This window comes from Periplaneta americana, chromosome 11 (assembly GCF_040183065.1).
Source record: "Periplaneta americana isolate PAMFEO1 chromosome 11, P.americana_PAMFEO1_priV1, whole genome shotgun sequence".
Taxonomy (NCBI): domain Eukaryota; kingdom Metazoa; phylum Arthropoda; class Insecta; order Blattodea; family Blattidae; genus Periplaneta; species Periplaneta americana.
This window is the reverse complement of record NC_091127.1, coordinates 70,852,295-70,866,389: the sequence shown is the minus strand read 5'-3', so window position 1 is coordinate 70,866,389 and position 14,095 is coordinate 70,852,295. Positions and strand designations below refer to the sequence as shown.

The 14,095-nt window shown below is 35.4% G+C and overlaps 1 protein-coding gene across 1 annotated transcript in view; it reads right to left on the bottom strand.

Annotated features, from left to right (window-relative positions):
- LOC138709088 (aldehyde dehydrogenase 1A1-like) overlaps positions 1-13,505 on the bottom strand; it is a 115,637-nt gene extending 102,132 nt beyond the window's left edge. Inside the window, exons 1-2 of the mRNA XM_069839600.1 lie at positions 13,404-13,505; positions 13,001-13,143 (exon numbers count right to left, since the gene is read on the bottom strand). Coding sequence (XP_069695701.1) covers positions 13,001-13,143; positions 13,404-13,503 — 243 coding nt within the window. The 5' untranslated portion in view covers positions 13,504-13,505. The remainder of the gene's footprint in view (positions 1-13,000; positions 13,144-13,403) is intronic.
- Positions 13,506-14,095: the final 590 nt, after the last annotated feature.

Sequence of the window (14,095 nt, the reverse complement as noted above, 5' to 3'; positions counted from 1 at the left end):
AGTTAAGTACAGTCCCCGACATGTCTTTTCGGGCTCTGTATTTTACTAAAATGAAATAAGTCCGAAATGTTGCTTGCAGGTAACAAACCAATTACTTTATTTGAAGAATTTATTATGATTTTTCGTGCATTAATAAAGTTTTAATTCCTGTTTTTACAAAACTTGTGTTACTGGTCTTAACTGGTTTTACTAGTAATAGGACGATAAATAAGTTGCAGGTTGATAAGTGAGTGTTAGCTATATGACCGGATGTCAATGCTGTCATTCAACATTGTAACGCACTCCAGCCAAATAAATAGGTAATAAATAAATACATAAGTAAATAAGTAAGTAAGAAAGTAAATAAATAAATAAATAAATATATATATAAATAAGTAAAAAAGTACATAAGTAAATAAGTAGGCCTAACTAAGTAAGTAAATAAGTAAACAAACAAACAAATAATACGCGTACTACAGTTCAAAGAGAACTGGGACATGGCAAAATCTAAACCCGTGAAGGAATGCTACTTCCAAAGAAAATGGGAATATGATTATTTTGTTCTTGAAGACGAAAGAATTGCTTGTTTACTGTGTCCCATCCAATTTATTTCCACTCGCCATTTCAATATTAAACCACATTTAAACAAAGTCCATATATGCACAAACTTTCGGGTAAGTTCATTATTACGAACTGTATATTGATTATTTATTTATATACCGTAAAATTAAGGACGTCACTCGTTGTGTTCATTTTGAATTGAAATTAATAGTGACTTTCAAGGTTCATTACTTAAATGCTATAAATTTATGTTTCCGTCGGTGATGGTATGAGGAAAGTTTTCGAAAATCTAAAACAGGTTAGGTGCAAAGAAATCTCAAAGAAACTACCGCCAGGAAATCTAACATAATTGTAAACCTTGAAACGAGATAACGCATTATAAAAACAATGAATTTATTACAATCTTTTTCGAAAATTACATGCCGCCACTGATGGACCTTTGACGACAAGAGAAGGTAAATAACCCTACGCGGAAATCGATCATCCCCAATAGAAGTGGAGTGAGGCTAACGTCATATTTCCCCTCCTTACGAGTTCTGCAGGCCTGGGATATAGCAACAGATGACAGTAATCATGATGGCTTGAAATTAAAATCCTTGTACTACTTCTATCTAAAGATAAAAAAATATTTATCCGTTCCTAAAAAAAAAAAAGAAAGAAAAAATGGTTCTTTTTTAGTTTTATTAAAACAATATTTTGACTGTAAAGCAGGGATAGTGTCTAAAATTCTATATTTAAACAGCTTTGAGAATGAAACTGCCAAGACGATTTCAGATCTTCTAATATTAATGGCTTAGAAAAACACGATACCAGTGAAAAGCGTATTTCATTTTGAGCGGACAATGTAAATGTAAATTTACGAGACATTAACAGAACTGTTTCAGGAAACAATGCCCTTTCCCTTCTAAATAATGTTTTTTTCCAAATGACTTCACAAGAATAGAATATCCTATTCATATTCTCCATGAGTTCTGTGATTTTGTCAGCATCTTTTATGAAAAGTTGCTTTGTCACTGCAAAATATGTTGGCTAGTCTTTTTCCAGCTATTTAGAGGATTCTTAAGCTATATCCTGCATTGAGATATTTTTTGTCACAGACTAGTGGCCCAAGAATATTGAAATATTTCTTGAAAGAAGAGTTCTCCGAGTTCTGTTTTTCAGTAGATCATTCACCCATGAACTTATTTCATACAACAGTAAAAGATTTGAAACAATAACAATCGTTTGTTGGACAGTACTCTGATTCAAGACTTTGTTTCAAAGTCTCTGGAAAATAGGTTACAAAATAAATTTATGTCAATAAAAGCTTCCCAAAAATTAGAGAATCTGAGAGAGGATGCATTACAAATTTAAGTAAATAATTTCATAGAATCGGCGTTATCTCTTTTCTCCTCCAGAAATAAATTCTATGAGCCGCCACTGCTTTCACTGTAAGTTCATGAAACCGCAAAGGAAAGATAAACACGTTACATAATAGGTTACTATATTGTATATGTAAGTAAATGATATTTAGAGAAATGGGCTGTTTCAATTTGATTAATTTCAGTGTTTTTATTGGCTGAACTGTAGTTTTGATCTAAAAAAACATATGTGCTGTATTAGATGATATAAATTTTTTTGGTGAGTAATTATGCTGTAAAACAAATTATCTTGAAGCAGAGTTTTTCTTGCGGACTGAAGATTCACAGTACAGAAAAAGTTTTTTGAACAAGCTGTGAACATTGTTTCCAGCAATTGCTGTTCATATGTACATGCGCATAATGCAAATATTGAAAGGGTGTTTTCGCTAATCAACACCAAATGGTTTGATAGGACCAGATTTTCAGTAGAAGCAGTAAAAGATATTGCAACTATGGATTATAATTTTAAACATTTCACATGTACTGAATTCTATGTCCATTTGTTGAAATCCCCAAAGTTACACAAAGTACAAACAATAACAAGATCGTAAGGCGAATAAAAATGCATATACAGTCAACTCTGGATATAGCGAACTCGGTTATAGTGAACCTAATCGTTGGTCCCGACCCGCATACATTAAAAAGTACATTAATATTTCCGTTTATAGTGAACCCTCGCTTCGGTTATGGTGAACCTTAAAAATTGAAGTTACCGGAGTTGTTATCCTGACAAATTCTTATTTGAAGTCAGATCTTCTTGTAAAAAATTGAAAGAATATGTTGATAACATTCTAAGTTTATTACTCCTTTAGTCAAAGGACAAAGGTAGGATTCCTAGACAATGAGCTGTACTGTAAATCCAGGCAACCTTGCCTCACTCCACCGTCGAAGGGTTGCCAGTCTGTTCTCAGGCACTCTACTCTACTCTTATTTCTAATCCTCCATCGTCAAAGGGTTTCCTTTTGTTCTCAGAAACATTTTCCATTATGACGGATAGCATCGAAGCAACTGAAAATGAAATTGCCTTCTTTTATTAAAAGGGGATGGATATTATGTCCACAGCATAAACGAAGGTAAGATTTCGATAGCTTTCAATCTCCATCAACCCTCTTCTAGTTTCCATTAAGTGATTCGGGAAATTCCAAGGCTAAGTACGCAGTCACACCATAACAGCGTTTGTCATTTTTACCTGACCAGTCTGTTTCTAGTGTTCCAACAGTGAATGTAGGCCTACTATATAAAAATGTTGAAGCGTAAAGTGTTTTCTTTGGAAGGTAAGGCGAACGTGGTCTTTCGCAAGCGGACGTGGGTCGACAGCATAGTTTAAGTAAATCAACTGTGAGTGACAGTATACAGCAGTGGTCGTCAGCACTCGCTGAAATGTGCAAAGGGTAAGCGGAGCCGTCCTGTGTGCCCCGTCGTGCAGCAGGAAGAGGTAGAGAGTAGAGTCGGGCAGACTGCCTCATATTATCGCCCGTTCTCGGTTGCGTAATCATCGTAGTCTCGCTCGGTGCGCGAGTACCTAACGTAGCCAAATGACTCATTGATAGAGAACACGAGATTCTCTTGGTCCCGAGATTACCGATACCAGGTCATTCCCGACAGTCTCGGAGGTCTAGGCGGGACTGTAGTACTGATAAGCAAGCGATATCGCTCGGGCCGTGCTCCTATAAGAAGCAATGGCTGATACATTTCCCGGTTCTTTAAATATATATCATGTCGTAGCTCCTATAATACTTAATCAATCGCGCTGTAATTTTTTGGATTGATAGCTCAATGTCTAAGGAAAACATAGGAAAAAAATCGAACTGAAAATATTTTTTGGAAAGTGAGAAAAAAAATATTAACTTCGATGGAGATTGATGTGTTCAGAATAGACATTTGCAACTTCACCTTTGTAGGCTGAAAACTTTTTTGTTTTTCACGTTAGATGGGGGGTCAAAGCGAGAGAAATGTTGAGAAAGGATGGAAATTACTTTTAAAAGTAATGGCCACTCAAAATCTTTACTGGTTCTCGAATAACGGCGAGTTAACCAAAGAGCTGTTTGCGAAAGACTCATGACTCAAACGTTTGTTCCGTAAAATTTGTACGGAACCCTTCAACGCATGAAAACCCGTTATTGTACGGATGGTATTAAATGATATTTTAATATAGGTATTTGAAAATGAGGCTATATAGTCCAAGATGATTTACACTTTACAGTAATTAGGCTATCTTTTATAGCAACTAAATAAAAAATAGTTTGTAACACAATGATATGAAACATGAAAATATTAAAAGCTGGTTCACAATAAACCGGGAAATGGCAACGAGAACTAGAACGGAAATATTGTTAAAATAAATGTATTTAAATGTAAGCATTCACAATTAACTATTCTGAATGCTCACATTTAAATACTGTAGGCTACATTTATTTTAACGTTATTTCCGTTCTAATTTCTGTTCCCGGTTTATTGTGAACCAGCCTATACTATAGAAAACTACACTTTCTACTGGTGTGCACGTTATAAAATATTGTTACAGAACAATCCTTATTGTATTGTAGCCATGTTGCAATATAAAATGATATAGGCCTATATGGTTTACAATAATTATCCTATATGTTATAGGAACGAGAATAACAAATTAAGAATTAAAAAGATTTCTAATTCGTTGTACCTAATGGTAACTTACAAGACAATAACATATAATAACCATCATAATAATCCTGATAATCATATTCTTGATCATCCTAATGATTACGATAATGATAATGATGATAACAGTGATACTAGTAATAATAATATAATAATAATAATAATAATAATAATAATAATAATAATTAATAACAATTAATAATAAGAATAATAATAATAATCCATCGCTGTAGAGTAACGGTTAGCACACCTGACTGTGAAACGATCGGGTTCCGGTTCGAATCTTGGTTGGGACAAGTTAACACTGGTTTACAATAAACCGGGAACGGAAACGACAACGATAACGGAAATATTCTTAAAATAAATGCATTTAAATATGAGCATTCACAATTAACTTTCACGTTCCCGTTCCCGGGCTCCGGCAATCTTCTCGTTAATTGTGAATGCTCACATTTAAATACATTTATTTTAACATTATTTCTCGTTGTCGTTTCCGTTCCCGGTTTATTGTGAACCAGCCTTTACCTGGCTGAGTCTTCTCGCCTTAACCCATTGAGAGCAAATGCTGGGTAACTTTCGGCGCTGGACCCTGGACTCATTTCACTGGCATTACCATCATCTCATTCAGATGCTAGATAGCGATAGCAGTTGATAAAGCGTCGTAAAGTAATTAATTTAATAATAATAATAATAATAATAATAATAATAATAACCGTTCCCTCTTTTATACTCTGTTATGATATAGCAAATATAAATGACACTCGGGAGGAAACGCAGAATAAATATGGGGAGAAATGCCTGTTATTATTCGGTCGAGAAGCTTTTGTCATCCACCCTGCTCTCAAAAAACTTGAAAGTTAGAATTTATAAACCAGTTATATTACCGATTGTTCTGTATGGTTGTGAAATTTGGACTCTCACTTTGAGAGAGGAACAGAGCTTAAGGCTATTCGAGAATAAGATCCTTAGGAAGATATTTGGGGCTAAGAGGGATAGAGAATGGATGAAGTTGCACAACGTAGAACTACACGCATTGTACTCCTCACTTGACATTATTAGGAATATTAAATTCAGAGGTATGAGATGGGCAGAACATCTAGCAGGTATGGGCGAATCCAGAAATGCATATAGAGTGTTAGTTGGATAGTCGGAGGGAAAAGACGTTTGGAGAGGCAGAGACGTAGATGGAAAGATAATATAAAAATGGATATGATGGTAGAGATTGGATTAATCTTGCTCAGGGTAGAGACCGATGGCAGGCTTATGTGCGAGCGGCAATGAACCTCCGAGTTCCTTAAAACGCGTCTGTAAGTAATTATGATCAATTTTTGAAAGGATCTACTCTATTTAGTTATTCTGTCCTTCCTCTTGCAAAAGTGTTTCCATTTCACATTCAGCATTTTATCAGTTGGGAAACAAAAATATCTTTTGTCAGAGTCTTTGGTCCCTTATAATAATATAAATAAGTATTAATTATTTTATTTCGTCCTTACACAGCGCAATAACAACGAAACGTCCAGATGTGAACGCGCAATATAATAATACAGTCGTGTGATATCCATTACTATAGCGTATACAAAACACTATCGAATGATGAAATATGGAATGTCAACGAAATGCTGATAGCGAGAAAATATATCATAGCTCCAACCATAACTTGTTATTGTTTTAGACTAGCTTAGGATTAGGTAACGACTGAAAGTGCTGCATTATTTTGCTTCTCCAGAAAGGCAATAAATAAATAGTTCATTAAAATAGTGTGACGTCTGTAAGATTGTCGACAATCATAATGTGCTGTATTAATGCATACCACACTGCTGTGCCTTCTTAAATTACTTTATGAACATTAATATTTCAGAAGGAGTGACGAATTGCAGTGATGAGCGGCAATTAATAAGCCGGCAGTCAGTGTACGCATTTCATAACGATAAGTCGGCCGTGCGATAACAAGCCGGGACCCGGTATTCCTCGTTCCCGAGAGTGCCAATCTCGAGAATACGATTCTCGGAACTGGCATTATCGGCCAGCTACCCGCCGTAGTGGCGTATACTGGTTAAAGGGTTTGGGCTACCGCTGACCCTATTATTACACAAAATATATCTAACAATTACTTTAATTTTAATTACTATGGTAAAACTAATAATACAAAATTATTACATTATGTTATATTATAAACTTTTCCTTTTGTAATTTCTTTGGGCTACCGCCGGTAGCCCGCAAAATACGCAGTGCTAGTCTCACCTACGAGAGCGAGCGGGAGTAAGAGGCTGTTTGCCCGACTCTAGTAGAGAGCATACCCGCTAGCAGCTACGAGTGCACCATGGTGCACTGTGTTCTCCGCGGTAAAGAGACGCTAGCCCCAGGGTGCTCTGTGCTGACGACCGCTGGTATACAGTATAATCCATTTCACAAAAACGAAATATTTTATTTTCTTCTTCACAATTTCATTCATTTCTGTCATTTAAAGTTAGAGGAGAGACACTTCGGATATAGTGAACGAAATATGAAAGTCCGCAGAGGTTCACTATATCCGGAGTTGACTGTATTTAATGTATTTGCCAATTGTTTTCATTCTTATGAGATAATAAATATAAATTTAACATGTCACGCTTTTTACTTTCTAAATATCCTGATTTTTAAATTCAAATATCCGCTTTCCAAAATTTCGATCTGATCATCTCACTTCAAACTATACTCTTCTTCTGCTCGAGGAAAAAGCGGAGTCTTTGAAGTTCTTTACTCTTCTCCACATTATACGTCCCAGAGCGGTAGGAAATAGTTCCAAATACTATTTTCAATATGCAGTAACAAAAATATTAAAAATTTGTTACAGTTTAACATTCAACTGTCCACAGCTGTGGAGTAACGGTTAGCGCGTCTAGCCGCGAAACCAGGTGGCCCGGGTTCGACTCCCGGTTGGGGCAAGTTACCTGGTTGAGGTTTTTTCCGGGGTTTTCCCTCTACCCAATATGAGCAAATGCTGGGTAACTCTCGGTGTTGGACCCCGGACTCATTTCACCGGCATTATCATTTTCATCTCATTCAGACGCTAAATAACCTAAGATGTTGATAAAGCGTCATAAAATAACCTACTAAAATAAAAAATAAAAACATTCAACTTGCGAGACGATACTGAACAAATGGTTAAGTACATATGAGTCCATAAATTAATATAAACCATTACAATATCAATTTAATAATAGTATCTTCGCATCAGCAGTACCAACACTAACTGTTTTAACTATAGGTAATAATAACTATTTCCCCACCGGTATAGCTGAGGCGCTAGCGCGTTTGCCTGATTATCCGGAGTTGCTGACTACCTGGTTGGGCTTTTCCGAGGTTTTCCCCAACCTTAAGGTGAATGTCACGTAATCTATGGCGAATCCTCGGTTTCATTTCGCCAAATACCACCTCGCTATCACTAATTCTATCGACGATAAATAGCCCAATAGTTGATACAGCGTAATTAAATTACCAAGATAAAAAAATTCTTTCAATAGAGTGAAAAGGAAAAGAAAATTAACTGTAAGAAAATGCCAGAAAATGTTATCTGCGGCATGAAAGTAGTATGAATTAATCACCGTTCTGCATTTCAGAACTTATTTTCTGTTGTTTTCAATCTGATAGGCGATTCTAAACGGATTTTTTGTGCTGAATTCGAAAATAATCTCCAGTTTCCCCCATCACGTCAGGTTTTCAGACAATTCATGAATAACTAGAAATGAAATTATAGCTTTGTGAAACGTCATAAAATTATTTTCAACAAGAATTTTGTGAGAAAAACTAGGCCACAATTTGCTATTTGTCACTAATTAACCATTAATTAATATTAATTAATAATTATAAGCACTTTCATAACCTTACCTCAATATTGCACTTCAAATTTTGTCCTCCTTGACCTCCTTGCATGTTGTGCAGAGCAGTCCCTTTTCAACATCCAGCAATAGTCCGCAATATTTCCATTATGAAGCAAAACACCTTTAAAGACTTTTCTGAGAAGAATATATGAAGAACCTCCACTCTTTGGAATTATAGTTTATGTTATAGAATTTTAAGACGGCAAGAATGTCTTCTAATTTTCTTCTCCAGCAAAAAAAGGGACAAGTTCTTTCTGACGATGCCTGTACATTAAAAATATGTACCTTCAGCCAATACTTTCTTTTCTTTTAACCTAGAACCTAACAGTTCTGCTGATTCTTTAGGCAAATTTAAATCCCTCTTTAAATCATTAAGCTCACTTTGATTAAAACATCTATCACCAGTATTGTCTGGTTCATAAGTATGATCCACTGGAGATTCAGTTTCAGTGCTTCTGGATTTAGATGGCAATGTATCTGATTCAGGGGGTAGCGGAATGGGAATATCAGGGCCATGAGGTATGAGCCGAATGGCAGAGAGAATGTTAGGATATAGAATATTTTTTCTTGTTTTTAGCAGTATATCCAGCTACCTTAACTGTACAAAAATAACAATTGTCTCCATGATTTGTAGGTTCCCACCAAATCATAGGGATGCCAAAGGGCAATGACTTGCTTTTTCCATTTTTCCAACTTCTCAACTCTTCAACACAACTACGACACACTTTGTGGGGGCACCAGGATTAGTCCTGGTCTCCTAACTTAATGCCAAAATATTGAAAGTAAGCATTCTTTTTCTTTACTAAAGCTGTTGTATTCTGTCTCTGTTTTACTAACGTATATGACCCACATATATATATATATATATATATATATATATATATATATATATATATATATATATATATATATATAGCAAAACAAATTTGGATCATTTACACAACCAAGTTTCAACATTTCTATGTAACAACACTATTATGTTGTACTCTCGCAGAAAAATGAGAACTCACACACTTCACTTTTACACGACAACCAACAACACAAAACTGAACCTCAAATTTTAAAACAACTTTTAAAAGGGGTTAGGTTTATTATCTCAGTAAGGAAATCTGTAGCCTCGTAAGCTCGATTGCACTTCCATAAATAAATATACAGTATATACAGGGACCCTATGTCATTTCTCTAATTAATTGTTGGTTTTAATAGCAATCTGTAAGAGTAAATATCTCCTTCACAATTTTTTATGACCTGAGACACAAAACATTTCAACTTCCTGTTTATAGATAACGTTGGGTGCAGACAGATAAAAATATCCAAGAATAAACAACGGATCTCTTAACCTCGGTTCATTTTAAGGGGAAGGGTACAATTCTGTACATCCCCTAAGGGCGGATACAGTCAGTAGATTTTAATAAATATCAAATACAAACATAATAAAATGTATTATGATACATTTTAAGTAACACATTTTTAAATTATAAGCTGTCGTGCCTTTTTAACAAACGACAAGCACACTGTAATATTACTATATTACGAAAAATATTGAAAACATAAAATTTTGAATTGTAAAAAATTCTGACGTGGTACGCGGAAACGGATTTCATTCTTGCAATCAGTGTGAAATTGTGAATCAGAAACGCTCATTTATTTCAAAACAACAAAATCCATGCAGAACGGTGTTATTTAATAGTATATTGTTCTTATTATTTAGTCTAACTTAGAGGGATCGAGAAATAAGTATCATTCCAAGTATAAATAATGGTTTTATAACATAACTTTCTGTATAACTTGATGTAAAATCTCTCCGAGTTTCGGACAATGGTCAGTGCAACTCGATGTGTGCGCCTCGAGCTACCTGAAGACGTCCTTCTGCCATTCTCCTGCAACTTCATCCCTCTTAGCCCCAAATATTTTCCTAAGAACCTTATTCTCGAAGACCCTTAATCTCTGTTCCTCTCTCAAAGTGAGAGTCCAAGTTTCACTACCATACAGAACAACCGGTAATGTAGTAGTAGTAGTAGTAGTAGTAGTAGTAGTAGTAGTAGTAGTAGTAGTAGTAGTAGTAGTAGTAATAATAATAATAATAATAATAATAATGATATATAATGATTTATTCAAAACAAAGCAAGCAATACATTTCACACAAAATGTACCATCAAATCCATAACATATTGTAAGATTAGTATTCATTTGAGAGCCTATGTAAATGTGACCTTGTTTTCACTGGTTAATACTGTATAACAAACTATATATTCATATCACGTAAAATGATACGCCTACACGAAACAGAACTATGAAGTTTCTCTTGGAACTTTCGGTAATTCTCTCGTCCGTCTTAAAAACTGACCTGCTGGCGGGGCAACCCTCTTTACTCGTGAAATGCACTACAAGAAAGCAGAATCACCTCAAGCTTCGTGACTGTATGTACTAGACTGTGCTATTGGCCTCACCTCAGTCACGTCCACATGCTTCAGAAAGATCGGTACCGACTGAGCACAAAAGGGTCAGTTTTTGCCTAACTGCGCGCGGGAAACTGAATTGTAAACAGGTACTCCGCACTATTTCCTCAGAAATTAACTATTTTCCATGCCATAAAATGGGATAAACTCAACAGCTGATGTAAACTTGATAACAAAAAGGGAGATTTAATCCATACGAGATCCACGGAATGTATTTTGAAGTTCACTTTTTTTATTTCCTTAAGTACCGGCATTTTTTATTATTTTAAGCCACAATAGGAGTAATATGTTATGTTAAGTTTACTGCAACTTGAAATACATGTCCAATTTCCACACGTAGGCTACTTTTAACTTATCCTACTTATACGATACATTTACATTCACTTACTGCTAATATAACGTAGACTACATGCGAACAAATTAATACACAGGTTTGATGAAGATTTTTTAAAAATTTCAATTAACAAATAAATTGTAGCAATAGATCATAGGATTGTTACCACAGACCAATATTGCTAATGCCAGCACGTTCTTACGAAAAGGGCGTGGTTTGTTAATAACGTTTAATAATGTTTCTGAATAAAATACATGTGTATAGTGCTGTAAACTGTAGTAACAACAAACTAAAATCTCTCAGAGTCAGTAGTTATTCAGATCCCTTGAAGAACAAGAGAGGTCATAAAGTCATAACTCATAATCAAAACCAACACGGCGGTAGTATTATGCTCTATAAAACATTTATTGGTTATCAGTTACCTATTCGTATGTCAGGAAGAATAGTTTAAATGCATGTGGAAAAAAAAAAACGTAGGCTGCAATCGGTGTAATATTATTTTTTTTTAGTAATACAGGTTATTTGCTTTTAGGCCTACTTGTCCACCTTACGTCTTGTATTTTTTTTTATTTGAGGAGTAGAAAATATTGATAAGTTTTAGAAGATTAGATTTAATGAACAGAAGTTCCGATTATTTTTATTTGTAAGCCTACAATAATGAAACTTCTGTGGAATGTTACACCTATATTACTTGGCATCCCCATCACTGGGTATAAAAGTCCTGTAGGTTTCTAAAATAAAATTATTAAGAAAAACATACGGTTACTGTACTGTATGGTATTAAATATCAAATAAACTACACAGCATTATTTCTCTGCTGTGTTATATTATATACTCCACACACATTTAACTTCCCTGCCACTGGAGCGCTACTGTCACGCCACTTGTCAAATGTTGGCATCTTTTATACGTATAAGTTGCGCGACTGTATGTATTAGACTGTGCTTATACCACAGTCTGGTACATAGTCAAGAAGCTTGAGGTGATTTTTTGCATTTTTCGCGATACAATGCTCCAAGCGGTTAGCAACTAAAGTTCAACTATCATTGGATGCATATTCCCTACGTATTGAGCTTCGTGACTGTATGTACTAGACTGTGCCTATACCCTAAGGCCTAAACTGACCGCCGCGCGCAGTCGGGCGCTTTAAAACAGGTAGAAATTTATCTTGCGTGCAGTCGGGATCCTCAGCTTCAGCAGGGGGTGAACGATCAATTCAACAAGAACGGGACTAACGTGTAGTCTGAAATAAATCCCCACAGCCTTTATAGCTGGCTTACGGAATCGGATTTGGCCACTGGACTCAAACCACTGTTCATGCCATATCGCTGATTCAAGACATGATGCCAGAAAACGAAAATATATCTTCTATCATAAATAATCTCATTTACTATGAACGACTTTTAAGTGATAGACAGAGAAAATAAATTTAAAACTCGCAACATAACAAGTAATAACTTAAAAAAAAAAAAAAGTGGAATATTGCGAATCGCATAAAATAGCCTATAGATAAGTTTACTATAATGAAGCACTGACGTATAACAATTTTCATAAAGACAAATACAAATCCTCAAACGTAATGTCTGCTTTTCGAATCACGAAAGTCACTGACATCAACGGCTTCGTATAAATAAACCTGCACTACAGCATATTCAATATCTCTGAAAGTCATTGTACAGACTTCCATTTTCCAATGAGCAGAACAATCTCTCATACAGAATAAAGCATATTACACGATGGCTTCTGAATATCAGGCATCGCACCACGTACCTGTGTGTACTTGATCTGTGGATTTCTGTTCGCCATGCTCGCCGTTCGATGTTCTCCTGCTGGGTGCGTGACACAGACTGCGCGCCAACCCAAGTTGAGAGAGCTCAAATAGGCATGGCAACAGCCCGCCACTCGTGCCACAGCTACTGTCCACATGAAATATGGCGCCCAGTTACGAAAATAAGACTAATCTCTCAGCACATATTATAAAAGAGTGACATAACCTAACTTTTCAACTTGAGAGATATCTGTTATCGGTATTTATGATAGTGACGAAATAAAATATTGCCGTTTCTCTCAGTAGAGTTTCAGTTTTATATCTAGATTCTCTTTTCTATCCCTCTAGAGGATGTTCACAAGCTTATTTAGGCTAAGTTTAGCAAGACTGAGGCATAAAGTTTACCAGACATGGATCCTTTGGTGATATTCGGCCGGTTTCTGAATATTACCACTGCACTGATCTGTTTACAAAACACCATCACTTCATCTGATAAGTATATCATAAATGTCTCACGAAAACAGGGAAATTTGTATTATAGACGTTTTTTGTAAAGAAATTGAAGTTATGAAAAATATAGTCTATCAAGTAAGATTGAAAGACGGGAATTAACAAAATAAAAAACACTACTGCCTTTAAACCATATTCATTCATGTCAATTTATTTACGCCACTTGACTGGTATGCACTTTCTTTTTTTCATACCTTGTTCATTCATGTTTACTGGTTTCAAAATCAAACAATTACAAATTAATATTGTATTGTATTTATTCCCTGTACTAACTATTTACAGATTATAGATTCATTCGCCATTAGTAGGGGTCGGATTTGAGCATTTTTTCATATTTTATTCAAAGGATCCTTTGAAATCAATATAACTAAATTTGAACAGTGATTTAACTTCAAACTTCGCGTCTTCACAGCGAAACCATCTGACTGACTTCGAGACGTGACAGGCAAATTTGTACCTACTTCGCTCGTCCTTTTCAGCATCTAAAGCATAATCTAAAATGTGCCAGGCACAAATTGCCGCTGGCTTTTGCAATGCTTGTAAAACTGTATACATCCCCATTTTCTACGCCGATCCCTTACTACCTC